The sequence below is a fragment of the Culex quinquefasciatus genome, chromosome 2 (assembly GCF_015732765.1).
Source record: "Culex quinquefasciatus strain JHB chromosome 2, VPISU_Cqui_1.0_pri_paternal, whole genome shotgun sequence".
In the NCBI taxonomy this organism is placed as follows: Eukaryota; Metazoa; Arthropoda; class Insecta; order Diptera; family Culicidae; genus Culex; species Culex quinquefasciatus.
Window position 1 is genome coordinate 54,643,363 of NC_051862.1, and position 19,140 is coordinate 54,662,502.

General features: G+C 36.1%; 1 protein-coding gene across 2 annotated transcripts in view; it reads right to left on the bottom strand.

Moving 5' to 3' along the window:
- The window catches only part of LOC6051367, a 170,572-nt gene that overhangs the window by 5,774 nt on the left and 145,658 nt on the right, over window positions 1–19,140 (bottom strand). For both annotated transcript variants that reach the window (XM_038258500.1, XM_038258499.1), the window contains exons 4-6: window positions 18,056–18,168; window positions 7,654–7,789; window positions 2,556–2,727 (exon numbers count right to left, since the gene is read on the bottom strand). In XM_038258500.1, coding sequence (XP_038114428.1) covers window positions 2,556–2,727; window positions 7,654–7,789; window positions 18,056–18,168 — 421 coding nt within the window. The remainder of the gene's footprint in view (window positions 1–2,555; window positions 2,728–7,653; window positions 7,790–18,055; window positions 18,169–19,140) is intronic.

Consider the following 19,140-nt stretch of genomic DNA (forward strand, 5'->3'; position numbering starts at 1 on the left):
TAGCAAGAGTAAGAAAAAATTAAAAAAAAAAAAACTTACAGAAATTGCAAAGTAAACATGATTCTAAGCGCCGGGAAATGCATTTTAATTTGATTTCAGCTGATTGCAGTTTAATTTCCATTGATGTTTTGATTTTTTTTGAAAAAATATTTTTTTTGCACTCTGATTTTTCTGGCCAACTTTGAAGGGGGGAAACAAAAACTTAAAATAAAATTTGTTTCGAAAATCTTAATCGGGCCAGTTATCGACTAACGCGCCCTTTCATAGATTTTAGTATCAAGTTTCAAGATTTTCTAATATATGCGACCTTAAAATTCATTATATAAAAAATCAAAAAAAAATTTTTCATCAAACATTGATCATAAAAACAACTCTCTACTGTCTAATTTTTTTCGACAATCTGTTTTTTCCGTGTTCAAAAGGCAACTTTTGTTCAACGAAAAACATTTGTGTTATGTTTTTCTTTATAATTTTTGATATGCAAGTAATGCAAAACTATCTTTTTCTGTCTGCTGTTTTTCACAAATTGGGATAAAAATAGAAGCGATGTGCCGTTAAGCCATATCATTCCAAAAGTTATTTTTATAAAATTCACAATCTATTATTACCGTGAAAAGTACGACAAATTCCTGTTACTGTCGATATTTCATGGCAGGGTTGCCACATCTTCAACTTCTACAACATTATGCGGAAGAAATTGTTATAAAAAATCGTAACAATTTTCTTAAAGAAATGTACTCACAACTTTCAAAAGTGTTGCAAGAACCTTGATATGTTTCCTCATTGGAAACATGATTTGAACATGAACATGAATATGAACGCATCATAAGTTTTTCCATACAAGTCCCCAAACAATTTTACGAACTTTGAAAAATTTCGAAAAAAAGTACTTTAAAATAATTTATCTTAATTGATAAATTTTACCGTTATAAAGTTATATTACATTTATGTATACATCTGGAGTTTTTTTTTTGAAAAGGTCCAGAAAAACCAAATTTCCAGTTTTTGCTTTTTGGGTGTTTTTGAAATCGCCTTGAGTCAGGGGTATTAAAAAACACCCAAAAAGCAAAAACTGAAAATATGATTTATTGGACCTTTTCAAAAAAAATCTCCACAATTCAATTTCTTTTCTTTTTTGCATCAAAAAAAAAAAGACTTTTTCGTAAAATCATAACACGTAACCTTATGGACGGAACAAATTTGACTTGGGTTTCTTTCGGCTTGGGACGGACTTCATTAGAGCGACAGTACAGAACACATATAAAACTGTAAACTAGAGCGTTTAGTACGGTATGTCCACGCCTTCTTCCTCCTCTGTAAAATGTGATCCGTTCTCAGAACCCCCCGTGCGGTAAACACAACGCAGTAGGGCTGGCCGGTTTAATTTTCGCAATACATATTCTGGTTTCCAGCATGCTTTCATCAGACTGGCTGCGTTTGTGTTAGATTAGACTAGATTGAAGTAAATAGGAGCAGACGTGGCTGACTGGTTACGGTGTTCGCTTTGAAAGCGAATGGTTCTGGGTTCTATTCCCATCTGCTCCCAACGAGAAAGTTAAGAACACAGAAATTTGAAATGATGAATATGAACGAAAAATCAAAATCGCTCGAGGCGGGGTTCGATCCCCCGTCCTTTGGATTGGTAATCAAAAATGCTAACCACTAGGCCATGACGACTTGATGAGCGTGGACTGGAATTAGGAATACTGTTACAGAGAGCGAGTTGTGGCGCTATAACCACGGTAAATAGTGTCCAGGGCATTCGTGGAAATTCAATGTCCCATCCCAGAGGGTCCCGGAGTACCAAACACCTTCTTAGCATGGTGCTCCCAACGAATACAACCAATTCTCGGAGCGTATGGTGGTGTGTCCCCACGCTGGTGGTTCCTCCCCTGTCGATTCAGAATTGTGTTGTTGTTCGAACACTCTGTGCTCAAACTCAACTCACTTCAAGACGAATCATGTCTCTGCGATACGGCTTTACGCAGTAGGCCTGGCCGCTTTAACGCTTGTGATGTTTCAATGCATTCAAATGCAATGGCGCACTACAAATGTTAAATGACAAGAAGAGTTCTAGACGTCATCTAACCTAAGGCACTCTCCAGGATCCCTTCGAAAGATTGGCTGCGCTAGTGTCTGATTAGATTAGATTAGATTAGATTAGATTAGATCAGATTAGATTAGATTAGATTAGATTAGATCAGATTAGATTGAAGTAAAGACATTCTCAGTCTCAAATCTAGAGTTTGTAACATTAGAACAAACTTTTAAGTTATTGTCAAGGACAATAATTGACAACAATTATTGTTGTAATGTTCGAAACTGTATTGGAGAAGAAATGAAAAAAAAGAAAGATAAAAAAGTAAAAATGTTGACCTGTAGTGGTTGTTTTAACCTAGCAGAGTTTGAAAAATAAAAATGAACAAGATAATCGGAAGATAGGTTAAAAATACAAATAGTAAAACGCATAACATAACAAGAAGAGCGTAGTTCATCGATTCAGAGTTTTTTTTTCTACAGCGGATTCAGCAATAAATTATTCAACGTGTACTCACTGTAATCCTTATTGAAGTATGTTATATCAGGTAGGTTCGGCTCGATGTGCTCCCGAAAGTACTCCATGGCCATCGTGGACAGATCGAACAGCTCGTCCGTCACCTTGAACGGCCGGGCCAGCGTCGGTGTGCTCCGGATGTAGTATATCACCGAGTACACCTCGTCCAGGATCTATTGAATGGAAAAAAGTAAGCAAAAAGTAAAAAGAATGCGTTAGTAAAAAGCTTCTGGGAAAAAGTACAGATAACCGAGTCGAACCAACCGTAGCTCAAAAAGAATTGCTAATGAAAAGACAAAGACCGGGCGCGTGGTGCAACGATTAGAATATTAAATAAATCATCGCAAAATATATGAACGATGCAACTGGCAGAAGCAACATTGCGAAACGAACGAGCCATCGCCGCAGGGAAGAAGGTGTTACCACAGATAAGCTTTTGTGGAGGGAGCACTTTACTTCCTGTCCCGGGGGGAAACAATGAGCGAAAAAGCACACTTTAGAATGACCCCGCTAGGTTTATTTCCATACCGATTCCGGAGAAAATTGGTGCTGATCTGATGAGGGGAGGTGCAACTCTAGAACTTTTAAAAGTAAATTAACTCTACTCATAGGCGGAGTAACATACAATTGGAATTCAAAAAGACTTTAAAATAATATAGTAAAAATTGTCAAAAATACTAAAAGGCTTTGTTTTTATAAAGAACTTTTCAGCACAGAAAACACTGTTTATGCTGATCCTTTTTTTCCAAGGAGTCCATCCACTAAGCTCTGGTCCGGTCTGGACTGACTGGCCGGCGAATGCTCTAAGCTTAATAATAAATCAAGAGTGTAATGAAACCGGAATTATGTAGAAACACACCATCACAGAACGGCAGAGAGCAACACAGTGGAAATGGCTTGAGCAGCGGTGAACCGAGAAAAAATATTCGTTTCATTATCAGACAGAGAGCTCTCAGAGGAGGATTCTGAACGAAAAGCAAAAAAAAAAAAATGGACAATATGCCGGTGCGATTCCTGGTGAGGTAATATGAAAAGGAAGGATTTTTATTCTATTATCCTGGCAGGAGCAGCCGGAGCAACTGCTTGATCTAGAGATGGAGTTGGTAACAGAACCAGTGACGACTGATGACAAGAGGATATGAGAGATTGAACGTCAGGATGCAGTTGAAGCTTTTGCACAAATTGAATATTGTATGCCTCCTTGGTGCCTCCCCATCCTGGATCTGAGTATGTTGAAGTTTATTCGGTATACTGAGAAGTCAGATTGAAAATTGCTTTGAAATCAATGAATTTTTTAACATAACACTTTTTGCAAGAATAAATTAGTTTTTAATTTGTTTAAAAATAAAAATATAAACCTAAAATAAAAATAACATGATATAGTAAAAAACCTTTTTGTATTACTGTACATTGGAACTTCACAAAAATCAAAATATTTGTAATCGAGCCTAAACACGCTAAATATGACTCCAACGCAGAAAAAACAAGATTCAAATTATTTTCAGATTATTAGACTTTTATTCTCATTAGAATTCTGAAGTATTTGGAAAAAAAATTGCTCTCGATTTACGCGACGTAAACTTTGAACAATGTTTGCAACCCCTAGATATAAATTTTAACCAAATCGTACAATGAAAACTTTTTGTGTGAAAAATTGCATTGAAAGTGTAATGTAACCCTCTACAACCCAGCACTGCCTCTAGGCAGGCTTCAAATCTAAAAATTCGCCAAAAATCAAATTTTCAACCAATTTTTGATCTTTAAAAAATATTGGAAAGAAGAACACTTAAAATCGAGATTGAAATGTTTTATGAAATTTTGTTAAGGTTTTTCAAAATGTAATTTTATCAGGGGTCAACCTTGGCTGTTTTTTTTACCAGCATTTCTTATATTTAATGCATAAATAAGTAAAAAATGAATCAAGAAAAACAAGAGAGGTAAAGTTGGTCTAAGAACAAAAGTTGCTCAAAAGACTCCCAAGGGAAAAATAAAAATACTCGAATTTTTGTTTTTGGTTTATAGGGTTAACAATTGGGTTAAATTGTTTGAACATAATCATGAAATTTGAAAAAAAAAATGGAAAAATAACGGGCAAATCTTCAAGAATCGCCGTACGTCTCATTCCGGTGTGTTTAATTTTCAAGCAAGTCTTGATCTACAAAATTCTTTCAACAAAAATCAAAAATATAAATTCTGTTAATTTTGCGACGCAATCAAAAAGTAGATCAACGCGATCTACTTTTTAATTAAGTCCTTATTAAAAAATATCTATAGCATTTTTAATACTTCAAATACTAGATTACTTTTTCAGAACAACCAATTAAAATTGAAATTAATCTAGCTCAAAAGATGACATAAAGTTGATCAAAATCGATTTTTTAATTCGGTTCAAAGGGTGTTTTTCGGAATTGCAAAAAAACGTTGAATGGAACTCGTGGCAAAACTTGACTTTTTCATGACTCGTCATATTTATCCAACTCGTTGAACCTAGTTAAATAAATGTTCGACTCGTGCTGAAAAAATGCATAAACTACTATTTCTAGATACCAAAGCAATTTTGAAAATATTTGTATACTTCAATGTTATAACTTTTTTCCAATCTGTGGACCCAAAATACAAAATTTGCAGAAAGTCTTAAAATGCCCTATTTGATTAAAAATACGAAAACAAACATTATAAAATGTTTTCTAAAACTGTGCTAGTTATTCAATGAAAATTTGAATTATGTTGCCTCTATGTTAACATTGAAATGTTTCCAAAATCGTCGTTTTGTCCGATTTTGGAAACATTTTAAGCAAAATCGAAAGAAAACATTGACTATTTTTCGACAACATCGAGTTACAAAATTCGCTTACAAGATTTTTATCCGTGTGGCTATTCTTCGATTCTCTGATCAGTGTGTAGCCCAAAAGCCCAGACCGGGTGGCAGCTCCCAATCGCCGACCTCGGAATGTTCCTAGTTAGTTCGATTGAGTGAAAAATACTGGTTGATTGTTTTCCCTCATCAGCTTGCTGCACCACCCGAAAAGTGAGGCTTCTATCCGCTGATTGGGAAATCCAGTCAAGCCTTAGAACTACGGGGGGAGGAAAATCATTCATTGTTATTTAAGCAGCTTCTGCTGGAGGCTCTCTCTCCGATACCAGAGTGAGATCAGATTATATGCTTTCTTGCTGGTATGTTTTCTCGGTTCGATGCCTTTCCAGTTGTTGTTGCTGCCTGTCAGTGGCTAGTTGTGATTTTGTGTTGTTTTATTTGTTTTTTTTATCTTCTCTGATGCTTCTCAACTTCACTTTTTGAAGCCCTGATGAGCAGTGAGTGACTGGGCGAGAGAGGAAATAATCTCGATGATTGTTTTCTCATTCGAGGGGGTCGATCCGGAGCTTTCTCACTGATTGAATCTGGTTTCTTTATCTTATTGTTTAAACAAAACCAGCTCGAGCTGAGCTTTCGCCCTTCTTGGTCCGATCAGCCAAGCTAGCTGTCTGTCTGCCTGTCCAACGGGGGAAAGACGAGAATAGTTTGCCGGCTGACTGGGGGCTAAATTCAAAATTGAGTAGTTAAGGAAGCTATGCCAGCTGAATCGGAAAATGGATTGAGAAGAGCTTTTAGCAGCTCGCAGACAGCGGCGGTTATCGCTCGCCCGAAGATAATCCGATAATGCTGGCAAAATTATCGAAGCATTTTTTTTGTACTTTTGTACTTCGACTTTCACAACAAACTGCGAACAATTTGCAACATGGCATATCATTATTTCCGCCGGAAACATCTGACTTTCAAATTTCACCCAAATCAATACAACTAAATTGATGCAGGACGAGGAGCAATCAATTTTATTCACCCACCATCGAAGAGAGGGGAGGGGGTGAGCAACCCAGAAGGAAGTCGAGGGAAGAAATAAATTTACAACCAACTAGTAGAGGGAAAATCAAGTGTTGGAGCAGTGTTGCCAGCGGGTACGATTTATCGCCCCAGTCAGACATATTTCAATGGGTGCTTGCGAATAATGGCCCTCATTGATGAATGGAAGAAGTGCAATGTAACAGATTTTTGTCGCTTCTAGTGGGACCAGAAAAAATAGAAGCAAATGGAACACGGGATGTTTGTGAACGAGGACCAGCTTTCGGGTACACCGAATTGTCCCTCCAGGAGCCATTTGTTCCAATCCATCCGAATCGGGACAGAAAGCTTTGGCAGTATTGCACCGTGACAGGGAAATCGGCTTAGGGGTAACCCTTGATTCGTTGATTGTTACCTGACACCTTTGTTGATTACTGTTAGTTTTTTTTAACTGTTTTAGCTATCGTATAAATAATTCAGTTTCGTTTTCCTCTCAATAACAAAGGAGCTTCTGAATTAGCGAATAAAAATTTAAATTAAGTGTTGACATATTAAATTAAATGATAAATATTGCAACAACATAAATTTCGAAACCAAGGGTTAGCTTTCCTTTTCGGAGCATAAGGTGGAATCCAATACCACTTCTCCGAACTTCCAAACAACACGTCCAAGGCAACACGGGCGGGAAATTGTGTGGGGTGGTGTTGCGTTGAACTTGTGGAAAAGGTCACGTACGTGACAGCGCGATGTATAGATTTTCTGCTTTGACAGTTTATCTATTTGTCAATCAGATGTATACGTTTCGCGTTTCTCGCACTCTCGAGTGCAGTCTCTGCGCCAAGTTGGTTGATTTGTAGTGAGAGCAAAGCAAAGCATTGGTAGATTTCCTATCCGTTTGGGTCTTTTTGGCCAGGCTAAAAGACAACCAACTCCGGGAATCGCGCTGATGCGTCTTCCAGCGAACGATTGGTGCACATTATTTTTCGAACCAAATGTCACGGAATGTGCATCGAGAGCTTTTGCTTCGATGGAAATATTTACTCATGATGAGCTCACGATTCAGATTTATGCTCCTCTTGCTAAGGAGCAATCTCGTCCGAAAGGTAATAAATAACGGAACGAAAATTTCAACTACCTCATTTAAAGACATTACACAACATTCAAACTACGAAAGAACCCCACAGCACACGATTGGTTGGAAAATCTGTTTAGACGAAAAGCTTTTTCCCCTCGCCCCAGAGTGCGGCATCCTACAACTTACCCCGCCGGGAAAAAAGCAACAGTGCTTCCTCTCGATATGTTTGCCGAACGTCATCTGCAGCAGCGACAGCCGCATCGAGCACGTCTCCAGGATATCACATTCGCAGGCCAGCGGGTGGTTCCTCCGGGCGGATTCCCTGTGGAGAGGGGGGGAGAAGAAAAGATATGGTGAGATTTGGACCGCTTATTAGTGTGGCATATCAGATATGTGAAGCAGCAGTAATGTGATGGGGTTTTTGGGGTAGATTTGTGTAACTATGTCAGCAATCTTTAGAATTAAATGGGTAGGGTAGGGTAGTCATCAATGAGACACTTTTGGTTTTCAACTTTCAACGATTTTTCTAATTTTTTCATCAGCATGTTTTAATGAGCTTTTTGTTGCATTTTATTTCTTTTAGTGTGTTCAAACATTGACCAAAATATGAGATCGATCCGACATCTACAGCCAGAGTTATTCAACTGTCTCATTGTAGACGCACTTGGCAGGAACAATGAGACAGCTGGGGAACAATGAGACACTCTACGAAAATCAATACTTTTCTAGTAAAACATCATGTTTTTGTATTGTTCCATTACAGGTGACTTGGCTTGAACATTTTAGAGCAATTTTGCCAACATGAAACTTTAATTAACAAAAGTTATACTAAAAAGTATTTAAATTTTGTAAAATCCATATATTTATACCAAATAACTTTGTATGTCTGGTTAAATGAAGTTAAAACTCTATAAATATGCCAAAAATCACCATTACTTCATGTTTTGAAAGATTTACATGGATTTTGAAATGTTTAATGAAGAAAAATCAAAGTGTCTCATTGTTACCCATGGGCTAACATGAGTGGGGAACAATGAGACAGCCCTGGATTCTGGGTATATTCTAAATTTTGGTCAAATCTAATGAAAGGACATTGTAGCCCAACTCAATCTCTATGGAACGTCGAAAGAAATTTGAAGAAATATTAGGTTCTGTGTAAATTTCAGCCTACGAGCGAAAAAGTATTTTTTGTCCATAATTTACTTTTACACCCCAGAATCAAACATTTATGAATTACTTTTCAAGGGAGCGTCCATAACCAAAGCCACTAATATGGTAGACGTGTATCCCGTAGACACACCTTTCCCCCAAATATGAGCCTGATTGGTTGAAACTACGACTTGTGAGAGCCATTTTTTCATTGTTCCCCGTGTCTCATTGATGACTACTCTACCCTACTTCCATTTAAAAATCCTTTTATTTTTTTAACGTTACACAAAGGTTATAGATTCATTCTTTCGTTAGATAATGTTTCTTTTTTCACAAATACAATTTTTCTTAATATTAGTTTTTTATGATTAAAAAATACATGAGCAAACCCGGAAATGGATTTTATCTGTATTTTTTAATTTGGCTCAAACTTTGTGGGGGCCTTCCCTATGACCAAAGAAGCTATTTTGTGTCATTGGTTCATCCATAATAGTCTCCATACAATTTTGGCTGCTGTCCTTACAAAACTGGTACGTAAATATCCGAAAAGCTGTAACTTTTGAGTGAATTTTCTGATCAATTTGATATCTTCGGCAAAAAGTTGTAAGTATTCTTGAGAACTATTGAGAAAAAAATAGATACACGGAAAAAAATTGCAGATCCTTAAATCAACTTTTTTCTCACAAAAACTCAATTTCCCAAATTACGTAATTTTTTTGATTTTCGAAATTTTTTGTATGTTCTAGGGGACAAAAATCCGCAACTTTTAAGCTATACAGAAACATGATCAAAAAAACTGCCGCCAAGTTATGAATTTTTGAAAAAAATAGAAATTTTTGGAAAAAATCGAAATTTCATGCAAAAAAAATGACGAATTTTTTCAATGTAAAATTTAATTTCCAATCAAAAAGTACTTAACAGATTTTTTGATAAAAGGCTCTGTTTTCAAGATATAACACCGAAAGTTTGATTTTAGCAAAATATTTGAATTTTTTTTATTTTTAAAAATAGTGACCATGAGTGACCATTTCTAAAAATATTTTTTTTTAAAGTTCAGAAAATTTACTATGAAATTGTCTAAGAGACATTGAAAATTGGGCCTCTGGTTGCTGAGATACAGCGGCTTAAAGAATTTTTTTTTTCGAACTCTCACCCAAACAACCCACCATTTTCAAATGTTGATATCTCAGCAATTAATGGTCCGATTTTCAATTAAAAACATGAAACATTCATGAAATTTTCAGATCTCTTTGAAAAAATATTTTGAATTTTTTTAAATCAAGACTAACATTTTCAAAAAGCCAAACAGTCAATACAGTCAACTCTCTGGTTGTCAATATCCAAGGGACCGTCGAGGAAGAGAATCATCAGTTTACAGAAAGATGCAAAATGAAGACTCGATTGAAAATATTTTTTTCTTGATGCCCAGCTATGGGAGAGAATCATGGCAACGTCCATCAAACAAAAACAAACTAATGTCAAACACCCTTCAAAGCTTCGTTTCGCCAAGAAAAATGTCTATGCAAGCCATGAGAAAGTGAAATTATTGACAACCGGAAGAGATTTTTAAAGCAAACAGAATCCAAGGGACCGTCGAGGAAGAGATCCTTCAAGCAAGGGAAAATATCGAGGAATGAAGATAATTGAAGTATGCAGATTGAAGGGACTGAAGAATTCATCGATAGATGGAGAATTATTGATATCGAGAAGATCGACAGCCAGAGAGTCGACTGTATTACGCCCATTTAAAATGCTAGTCTTGATTTGAAAATTTTAAAAATATTTTTTTCGAAAAGATCGGAAAATTTTAAGAATGTGTCATGTTTTAATATTGAAAATCGGACCATTAGTTGCTGAGATATCGACATTAGAAAATGGTGGGCTGTTTGGGTGAGCCGCTGTATCTCAGCAACCAGAGGTCCAATCTTCAATGACTCTTAGACAATTTTCTAGCAAATTTTCTGAACTATTAATTTTTTTTTTTTGGAAATGGTCACATATGGTCATTGGTCACTGTTTTCAAAAATCAGAAAACTGCAAACATTTCGCTAAAATCAAACTTACGGTGGATATATCTTGAAAACAGAGCCTTTTATCAAAAAATCTATGAAGTACTTTATGATAGCAAATTCAATTTTACAGAAAAAAATGAGGTAAATTTTTTTGATGTAAAATTTCGATTTTTTCAAAAAATCACTATTTTTTCAAAAATTCATAACTCGGCGGCAGATTTTTTGACCATGTTTCTCTAAAGCTCAAAAGTTGCGGATTTTTGTCCCCTAAAACATTTCAAAAAATCTCGAAAATCAAAAACAACGTATTTTGGGAAATTGAGTTTTTGTGAAAAAAAAAAAATAATTAAAAAATCTGCAATTTTTTTCCGTGTACCTATTTTTTCTCAATAGTTCTCAAGAATACCTACAACTTTGCCGAAGACACCAAATTGATCAGAATATTGACTCAAAAACTAAGGATGTTTGAATATTTACGTACCATTTTTGTATGGACAGCAGCCAAAATTGTATGGAGACTTGTCAAAGGGAAGGCCCCCACAAAGTTTGAGCCAAATTTAAAAAATACAAAAAATAAAAATGGTCGATCTTTGATATACTTTGGAAAACCAAAAAAGTTATCTTTTGAGCCACAGTAAAATATGAACAAAAGTGTTGCCACCAACCAAGTTATACATTCTCGAAAATATGTTTAAAGACGAATTTTAAGCAAACACAATTTGCACTCCAAATACTGTTGTCTCTTTCAAGTGGGATTTGGATATTTCTTTATTTTTCCACCTCGGCCTCGGTAAAAGTTGAGGAACATCAACTTTCAAACTAACAATACAACGGCCTTATCTAGAAATTAAATCAATTGTGTTCAATAATCCATATTGCCGCATAAAACCCTTAAATAAAACCACAAGAAATATGACCAGAAACTATTAGTGCTTTTTTTTCTCACGGAAAGTGGCACTTTATTGTATGCATAAGACACACTAGATCCAGCATCTCACCGGTGTACATCTGGGGCTCTTCCAGGAAACAGAAAGAATCCTCTTCTCGCAACCATTTCACATTCCCGATGGGGGTGAAATTTCGTTATTTTTAAAAGGATACACTGCACTGCGCTCAGACTTGGACGCAACTCGTTGTGCACTCAGTTGCATAAACATTGAATTTACAAAAATGTGAAAATATTCTGTTAAAAGTGGTAAGTCGTTTTCCACCAGGAGTTGTGATTTTTTTTAGAACATCTAATTGCCATACATGCAACTGAACCTATCTCACCTTGGACAAACTATTCGTAAAGCCGTCATCGAAGCCAACAACACAATAAACAACACAACTAGAGGGGACACGCCAGAAATTCACCTCGGAAAGCACGAAAGCGAGCTTAAAATAGCACTCTCGCATTCTCTAGAGATCCTTCCCGGGGATAAGAGCTTCGTGGCGAGCTTTGAGAGGAGGAAAAAAAATAATTGATTTATCGTTTTCTCGCACCTGGGGAAAACCTACCACGGCGGGGGTGTTTTTGTCAGAAACTTTATCCTGAGACTTGTGGGGACCTGGGGGAAAACGGTGAGGTCAGAGGACGAGACATCGACGAAGCCTTATCATAACAATATTCTGGCGGCAGAAGCCGATTCTTGGAGCCTTTTTTCTCCCGAAGGAGACCTCCTCCAGGACCAGAACTGCCACTTGCCACCCCCGCAGAACAAAACGAAGACGAACCGACCATAAATGTGAATGTGCCACAGCAGCAGCAGCCAGGCAGAAGATGTGGGTGGGAAAATCTCTTATCAGTTTGAAATTTATTATAATTTGATTGGAAGCAATAATAAAATTCCCAAGGCTTTATAGAAGGAAGAAGAAGGTTTATTTTTCGTTCCACCAGTTCGAATCTTCGAACGTGGATCAACCAACCCCCTCAGAACTCAGGTGCCATTGACGAGGAAGCGCAGTTCAATTGATCCTTTTTTCCCCTGGGTAAGCCGGGTCCAGCTCGATGTGTGTGTCTGTGCGCGATGTACGGATATAGACGGGACAGACGAACGAAATTTACTTCAAAGTCAGGACATGTTTGACAGCTGTGCCCGGTCCGTCATTCTGAGAACCTTGTTGAACCGTCCTTCTCGAGTGTGAGGGTATTTCGGTGGAATTTCATCAACAAAAAAGGTTTGATTGTTATGGGATAAACACATCCAAATTCCTACGTAAATTGGCTGTTACATTCTGGATAAATGTCACTGATATTTTTGGCATATAAACTAAATAACAAAAAAATGGAATTAAAATTGCAATGGCCTTACAAATTTATAAAAATCGCAGATCAAACAAAAAACTGAAAAAAATTGTCAGAGATTTTTTCATGATTTCGCAGATGTTTTGTGAACACTTGGCAGTAGAATAACTATATATTTTGTAATTCTTTTGTCTGTATTTTAAAAATGTGTCTGGAAAAAAATATCTAAACTAAACAACATTTATCAAACTGTATTTTTGCCTGAAGTACTTCCTTGTTTCTGTTTTGAGCTAAAAATACTTGCAGCATAAATACAAAGGAATTCGCTAAAAATAATTCAGACATTGAACATTTTACGTGCTTGCTCTGCACACTCCCACGCAAGCTGACGACCTTCAAAGAAGCAATTTGGGCAAAGTGTTAAATTTTATCCCACTCCCAAGAAAACGCCGGGAAATTGCCGAACAAGTGATTACGCTACAAAGCGAGTCCGGGGATGAAATTTCCTGTGCGGAGCTTTTTTTCGCCTCCTTTAGCCCATGCACAAAACACCAGTAAAAACTCACTTGATTACATAAGGCTCTCTAAAGCTCTGAAGCTAAGCCCGAAGCACCGGCACACACACACACACGTGCCCTCGTCTGTCAGACTACTCCTCACGTCATTGACCGAACGGAGCAAAGGGGGGGAGGGGGGGAAATTCAATATAAATCCTGGCGAGGTGATGGTAAACCAATTTGGAAAAACAACATGAAAATCCGTTTTACACCTTGTCCGTACGGGCGGAGGGATTTCCTCCGAGCTGACTTTCAAAACCCAAACCCAAAGGAACGAGTTTCCACCAGTTCGTCACAAAGACCATGGCGAAAAGCGTGACAGAAGCCCCAGAGCTGACGAGGAGGGCGGGAGTTTTCGAAACAATTTTAACTTTGAATAAATCAACAAAGAGGATCATCACAAATCGTTTCAATAGCTTTTTCTCTGAGTAAGTGTGTGTGTGTGTGTTCATGTGTTGAAAGCTCTGGCCAACTACCTCTCGTTCGGACTGATTCCTCACGTCCATTTTCCCCGCGGGGACTACCTTCGGCAAACTATTGATGGAGGAAAACGTCCTTTATACAAGCTTCAAGTTCACAGAAGCCATTTTACCTTATCACGTGTAGGAAATCGTAGGGGTAGGCAGTCAGTTGTTGCATAAAAAGTGTTGTTTCAAAATGTTTAATTTTTTTTTGTTTTGTAAACTATACTTATTTGAGCATTTCCTTTAAACTTTGGTAAACGAAGAATTAATGTTTGAAAATTAATCTAAATTTTCGAAAATACTCTTTTGTTGTTTTACAAAAGTTTGAAAAAAAACTTAATAACTTTTTCACAGTTTCTCATAAAAACAAGTTCAATTTTTTAAGCTCAGAGACAAGCAGATTTGATTGATTTTTTTTTAGCTCAGAGACAAGGAGATTTGTTTGATTTATTAATTGGGCTAAGTGTAATATTTTTGAAGGCCGAGCAATTTTTGAAAAATATTAAAATATGTACCTTTAAACTAAAGTAATTTATGATATTTCAATACAACGGTTACAAAATTATTCAAGCAATTTTCTTGAAATAGATTGATGATACAGACAAGAAAAAAAATAAAAAAAAATCTGTGGGTATCTCAATAACACAAAATTTTAAATTGCCAATAGATCAGCAAATATAAAATGAAACAAGAATTATTTTGAAAGTAGTATATAAAAGAATATTTATCTATTTATATTTTATAAATTCTATTTAATTTGTTTCCATGATTTTTGTTAAGTGAATATTTATTTAAATTTACAATAAAAACAATTAATTTATATTTATGTTAAAGATTTTTTTTACACATTTTGGATCAATTTACAACAGTTTTCATATGAAAACTTATCTAACATTCAATCTTAATTAGGGAAAATCGTACTAAAAGCTAACGAGATTACGTAAGTAAAAAATACTTTTTTTGGCTAAATTAAAAAAAAAATGTAATGCTAACTTTATTTAACATTTTTATAGTAAGAAAGAAAAATAAACAGAAACCAATATACAATGTTTTTGTTCAAAATGTTTTTTTTTTCAGTTTCAAAGGTTTAAAAGGCATAATTAAATCTTAGGGTTATATTTCATCCCAAGCACTTTTCATATCAATATTATTAGTTGCATTACATCCGAGAACACTCGAACAAGTTGTACAAAAATTATAGCGGCCAGCCCTACTGCGTTGTGTTTACCGCAGAGAGGATTCTGAAAACGTATCACATTTCACTTCTTCATTAAGAAGCTTCTCTAAAATATATAAAAACACTTTTATTTGACTAGAGAAAAAAAAAATGCAAAATATATTGAAAGAAGTTTACAAAAATAGTTATTTTGTACAGTTAAATAAAATAATGACAAAAAATAGGGACCAATATTCCGAAATTATTTTAATCGAAGAGATTAAAAAATTTCTCAACAGATAAATTTTTGCATCGGAAATTGAACCAACAGATCCGAGGGCAAATTAAGTGACACTGGGAAAATATTTTTTTTAAAATATTTAATTTAAGAAGCTGTATCCCAGCAATCAGCAATCCGACTAACAAAGTCAAAAACAAATGTGGGAGTATTCTCAGCAATTAGAAAATTTGTTTTGCAGGGGTTAATTGATAAAATATTTTCAATTGCAAAAAAAACTTATCAGTGTTCGAAAATGTTCACCTAAAATGCATAAAACTTATCAAAAAATTCGCAAATAAAAAAACATATTTTAGGAATTTAAATTTGAGTGATATTTTGGGAATTTTAATTGAGTGATAAAAAGTCAAATAAAGCAGTCGAGATTTTTTTCGTGCACCTGTTTCTCAGAAAAGCCCTAAACAAACCCTGAAAATTTGGCCTAGACACCAATCCACCAATCGATCAGAAAAAAGGCCCTTCTCAAGAAACAGATTTTCGTACATTCCCATGTTGACCAGCGCTGAAAATTGTATAGAGACTTGTATGGGAAAACTTATGATGCAAAATAACTGCAAAGAAAAGTCGATACGCGATTTTTTTTTTCAAAATACAAATTCTAATTCTAAAGTGCATTAACGTGAAGACTTCCATCATTGCTAAGATTTTTCGTTCAAAGATATAAATTTGGCGCCTCTATCAAGATTTTGACAAAGTTGTTTAGAATAGTGCCCTACAAATGCTGACTCCTTTTGGTAACGATTATCCCATTCCTTGAAAAGTTATGGAAATCATCATTAATCAATGATTGCCAACTAGGACATCAATGATTGTACCACAAATTTATATAAATTTTGAAACACATTTGATTAAGAAAAAAAATCATTCAGTGGCTTCAAGAAGGCAACATCCGGCACATGCTGATTCATTTTGGTGCAGAAATTCAATAATTGAATTCAATATAAGCATTTTAGAGTGATGATCAATTTTCTTCGAAAATGATCAACTGCTTCACCTTAAGGACGTTTGAAAAAGTAAGCTAGAAAGCTTTAAAAAATAATAATGCTTGAAAGTTTGGTAATTAAATTTAGATTGAAATGTGTTGCTTCAAGTAACATAAAATGCAAGTAATTCAAAATATTCTACCGATAATACAAGTAATTCAAAATATTCTACCGATAATACAAGTAATTCAAAATATTCTACCGAAGGTTTGTATGGGACTTTAGATAATCGAATCTTGAACAAAACAAAATGTTTTATTCATTTTCTTGTTATAAACATTAAATTCGAGTTCTGCGACCCCATTACAGTCAAATTTGAATAGTTGATTGCCCATTAAATAATAAAATACATTTTTTAAATATTTCGTCACCACCATTTTGACCACCATCTTGGATTTAAAAATTCTAAATCACTTTAACGTAGTTTAGGGGCCATACTTAAGCTCGACAATCAAAAATTAGACAACAAAAAAATGTTTTTCGTGATTCGATTATCCGAAGTTTCGATTATCCGTAGTGAAATTTTTTCGAGGCCTTCGGATAATCGAGTCTGGACTGTAATACATTACAGATATTTCTCTAGTTTTTTATGCAATTTTCAAATAACACACCAATCTCCCTTTAAACTAGCTTATATCACAGCGGAAAAGAGTTTCTTCAATCGCTTTTCACGCTATTGTCCGTGGGTGTGTGTGTGTGTTCCGGCGTAAGTGTGCTCATATATTCCAAAGAAAGGTTGAAACACCACCAGCCTGGGACACACTGCTGAAATTCTTCGGACTCTGGCCTCCCTCACAATTTCCAATTTCCTTTTTCTGCTGCATGCCCCAGTCCCAGTCTGGGGAGGCCCTGGTGATGGACATTGCTCTCAACAAAGTTCGGATCAACAGTCAGTCATGGTGGAGATATCATCCTTGAAAGATTTTTTTGTTCTCTTTTTTTTGGGGGCGCTTTTCGATTGTTTTCTGGCTTTCAAGCAGAGGATATTGCGATATGGAATGATTGAGAGCTGGAAGCTGGGATTGCGAGCGTGAGGAGATCGAATTCATCTTCTAAATTGATTGTATTTTTATGAGAACTCTACCGAAAACGGTTCCGGACAGTAGGGGCGCACAATAACTGATTTCCTATCCATTTCGATTGATTGAATATTGATAGCTTAATGGTATTGAACCGCTCTTGGAGCATGGAAAGTAATGTCATTACTATTGATATTGAAATTCTGCCTGCAAACATACGAGCATTATAGAGAAATGTTTTCTCTCGGCATGAAAGCAAACAATAAAGCAATCACCTCGATCCAATCGATACTGCCTGCTCAGGTGTTTGCGAACACATTCACTACAGTTGTTCAAAATAGCACAATAGAAATGCATTAACAGAGGATTTTTACACACTTTGCACACACACACACACACACACACACACACACACACACACACACACACACACACACACACACACACTTTATACTTCAATAGCAGCCACACCACAACGAAGGCTGCCGACTTGAATAACACAGTTAAAAATTTTATTAAATCCAAAAGAAACCATTTTAAAGTGTAGAATGGAACATTTTTCACGGTGCTACCCAAAAGGCTTCTCGCAACAATCGGAATATTTCACATTCCGCCGGTATTGTGAGTGTTGTGTGTTGCCAGATTTATGTTTTCCAGCCATTATGTTTCGAGTGGCAGGGGGAGGGAAGTAGAAGAAGAGAACCAACAACAAAGTGCTCCTACCTGCGTGGCATTTTCGCTTTCACGATTTGAAAGCGGTTCAGCATCTGTGTCTGGAGCTTCTGGAAGGTGGAGTTCAGTATCGAACTGCACACCTGGTTCATCTGGAGCGATATCTGAAAAAAAAAATGGAGAGAAGAAGGAGAAAAACGTGCGGTTTAGTGATAAGAATGCAATTATTGTGAGCTTAAAATAACTTTATGCGATGGGGCTGATAAGATTAACAATGGCCATACATCTTGGTGAGACATTAAAGTAGAATAAAAACGAGGTTCTACAACCAACCCTGGGTTGAGCTAAAATATAATAAAGACTTCATAAAGCACCGTTCTCACAGTTCTTTCCTGTGACTACAGTAACCACAAAACAGGTGTTACCACATTTATCCTTTTCGCAGTAATATGCTTTGATTACGATTGCAAAGTTTCTTTGAACTTTGAGCTGTAAGTATAAGTATCAACGTGCTCCAACATGCCAGACTTCTTTCATGTATTTTTCCACCACACTCTGTATCAGTATCTAGTAATTTTTACTGCATGTGTAACCCGTACAGTCGTGTAACATATGTTACTTGGGGGTAACTTTTCCATCATCCATGGGTTGAATCTTTTTTTTGTGCCGTCAGAGCTCTGTAGTACAAGTTATCATTCCTTGTTGTGCATAATTTACAGTGTGGTAAGGTACATTTTCCAGCGGGCGTTGCGAGCAACATTGTTGCAATAATTGTACCCTCCCCCACTCTTAGTGTGCCGCCCAACCCTTCCAACCATTTGACGTATACATGACAATCGGTGGGAAACAATTGTTCCGAGGGGGTAAAAAGCGTACTGAACCGATTGTCCTTTTTACTCTGGTTGGGTGGTTTGGTTATCCTGGGACGTTTTGGTGCAATCGAAACCCGCCACTATCAAAAAGAGGGAGGGCTAAACAATGGGAGAATGAGGGTTCTGTTGTTTTATTTAGCTTTGATTGTTTTACTAATGTGGGCAGAGGTGGTTTAGCAATGTATTTAAACTTTGAATGCTATTTTAATTTTTTACACTACCGCTCTATCGAATTGCCACGAAGTTTTGAACCAAAAAGAAACA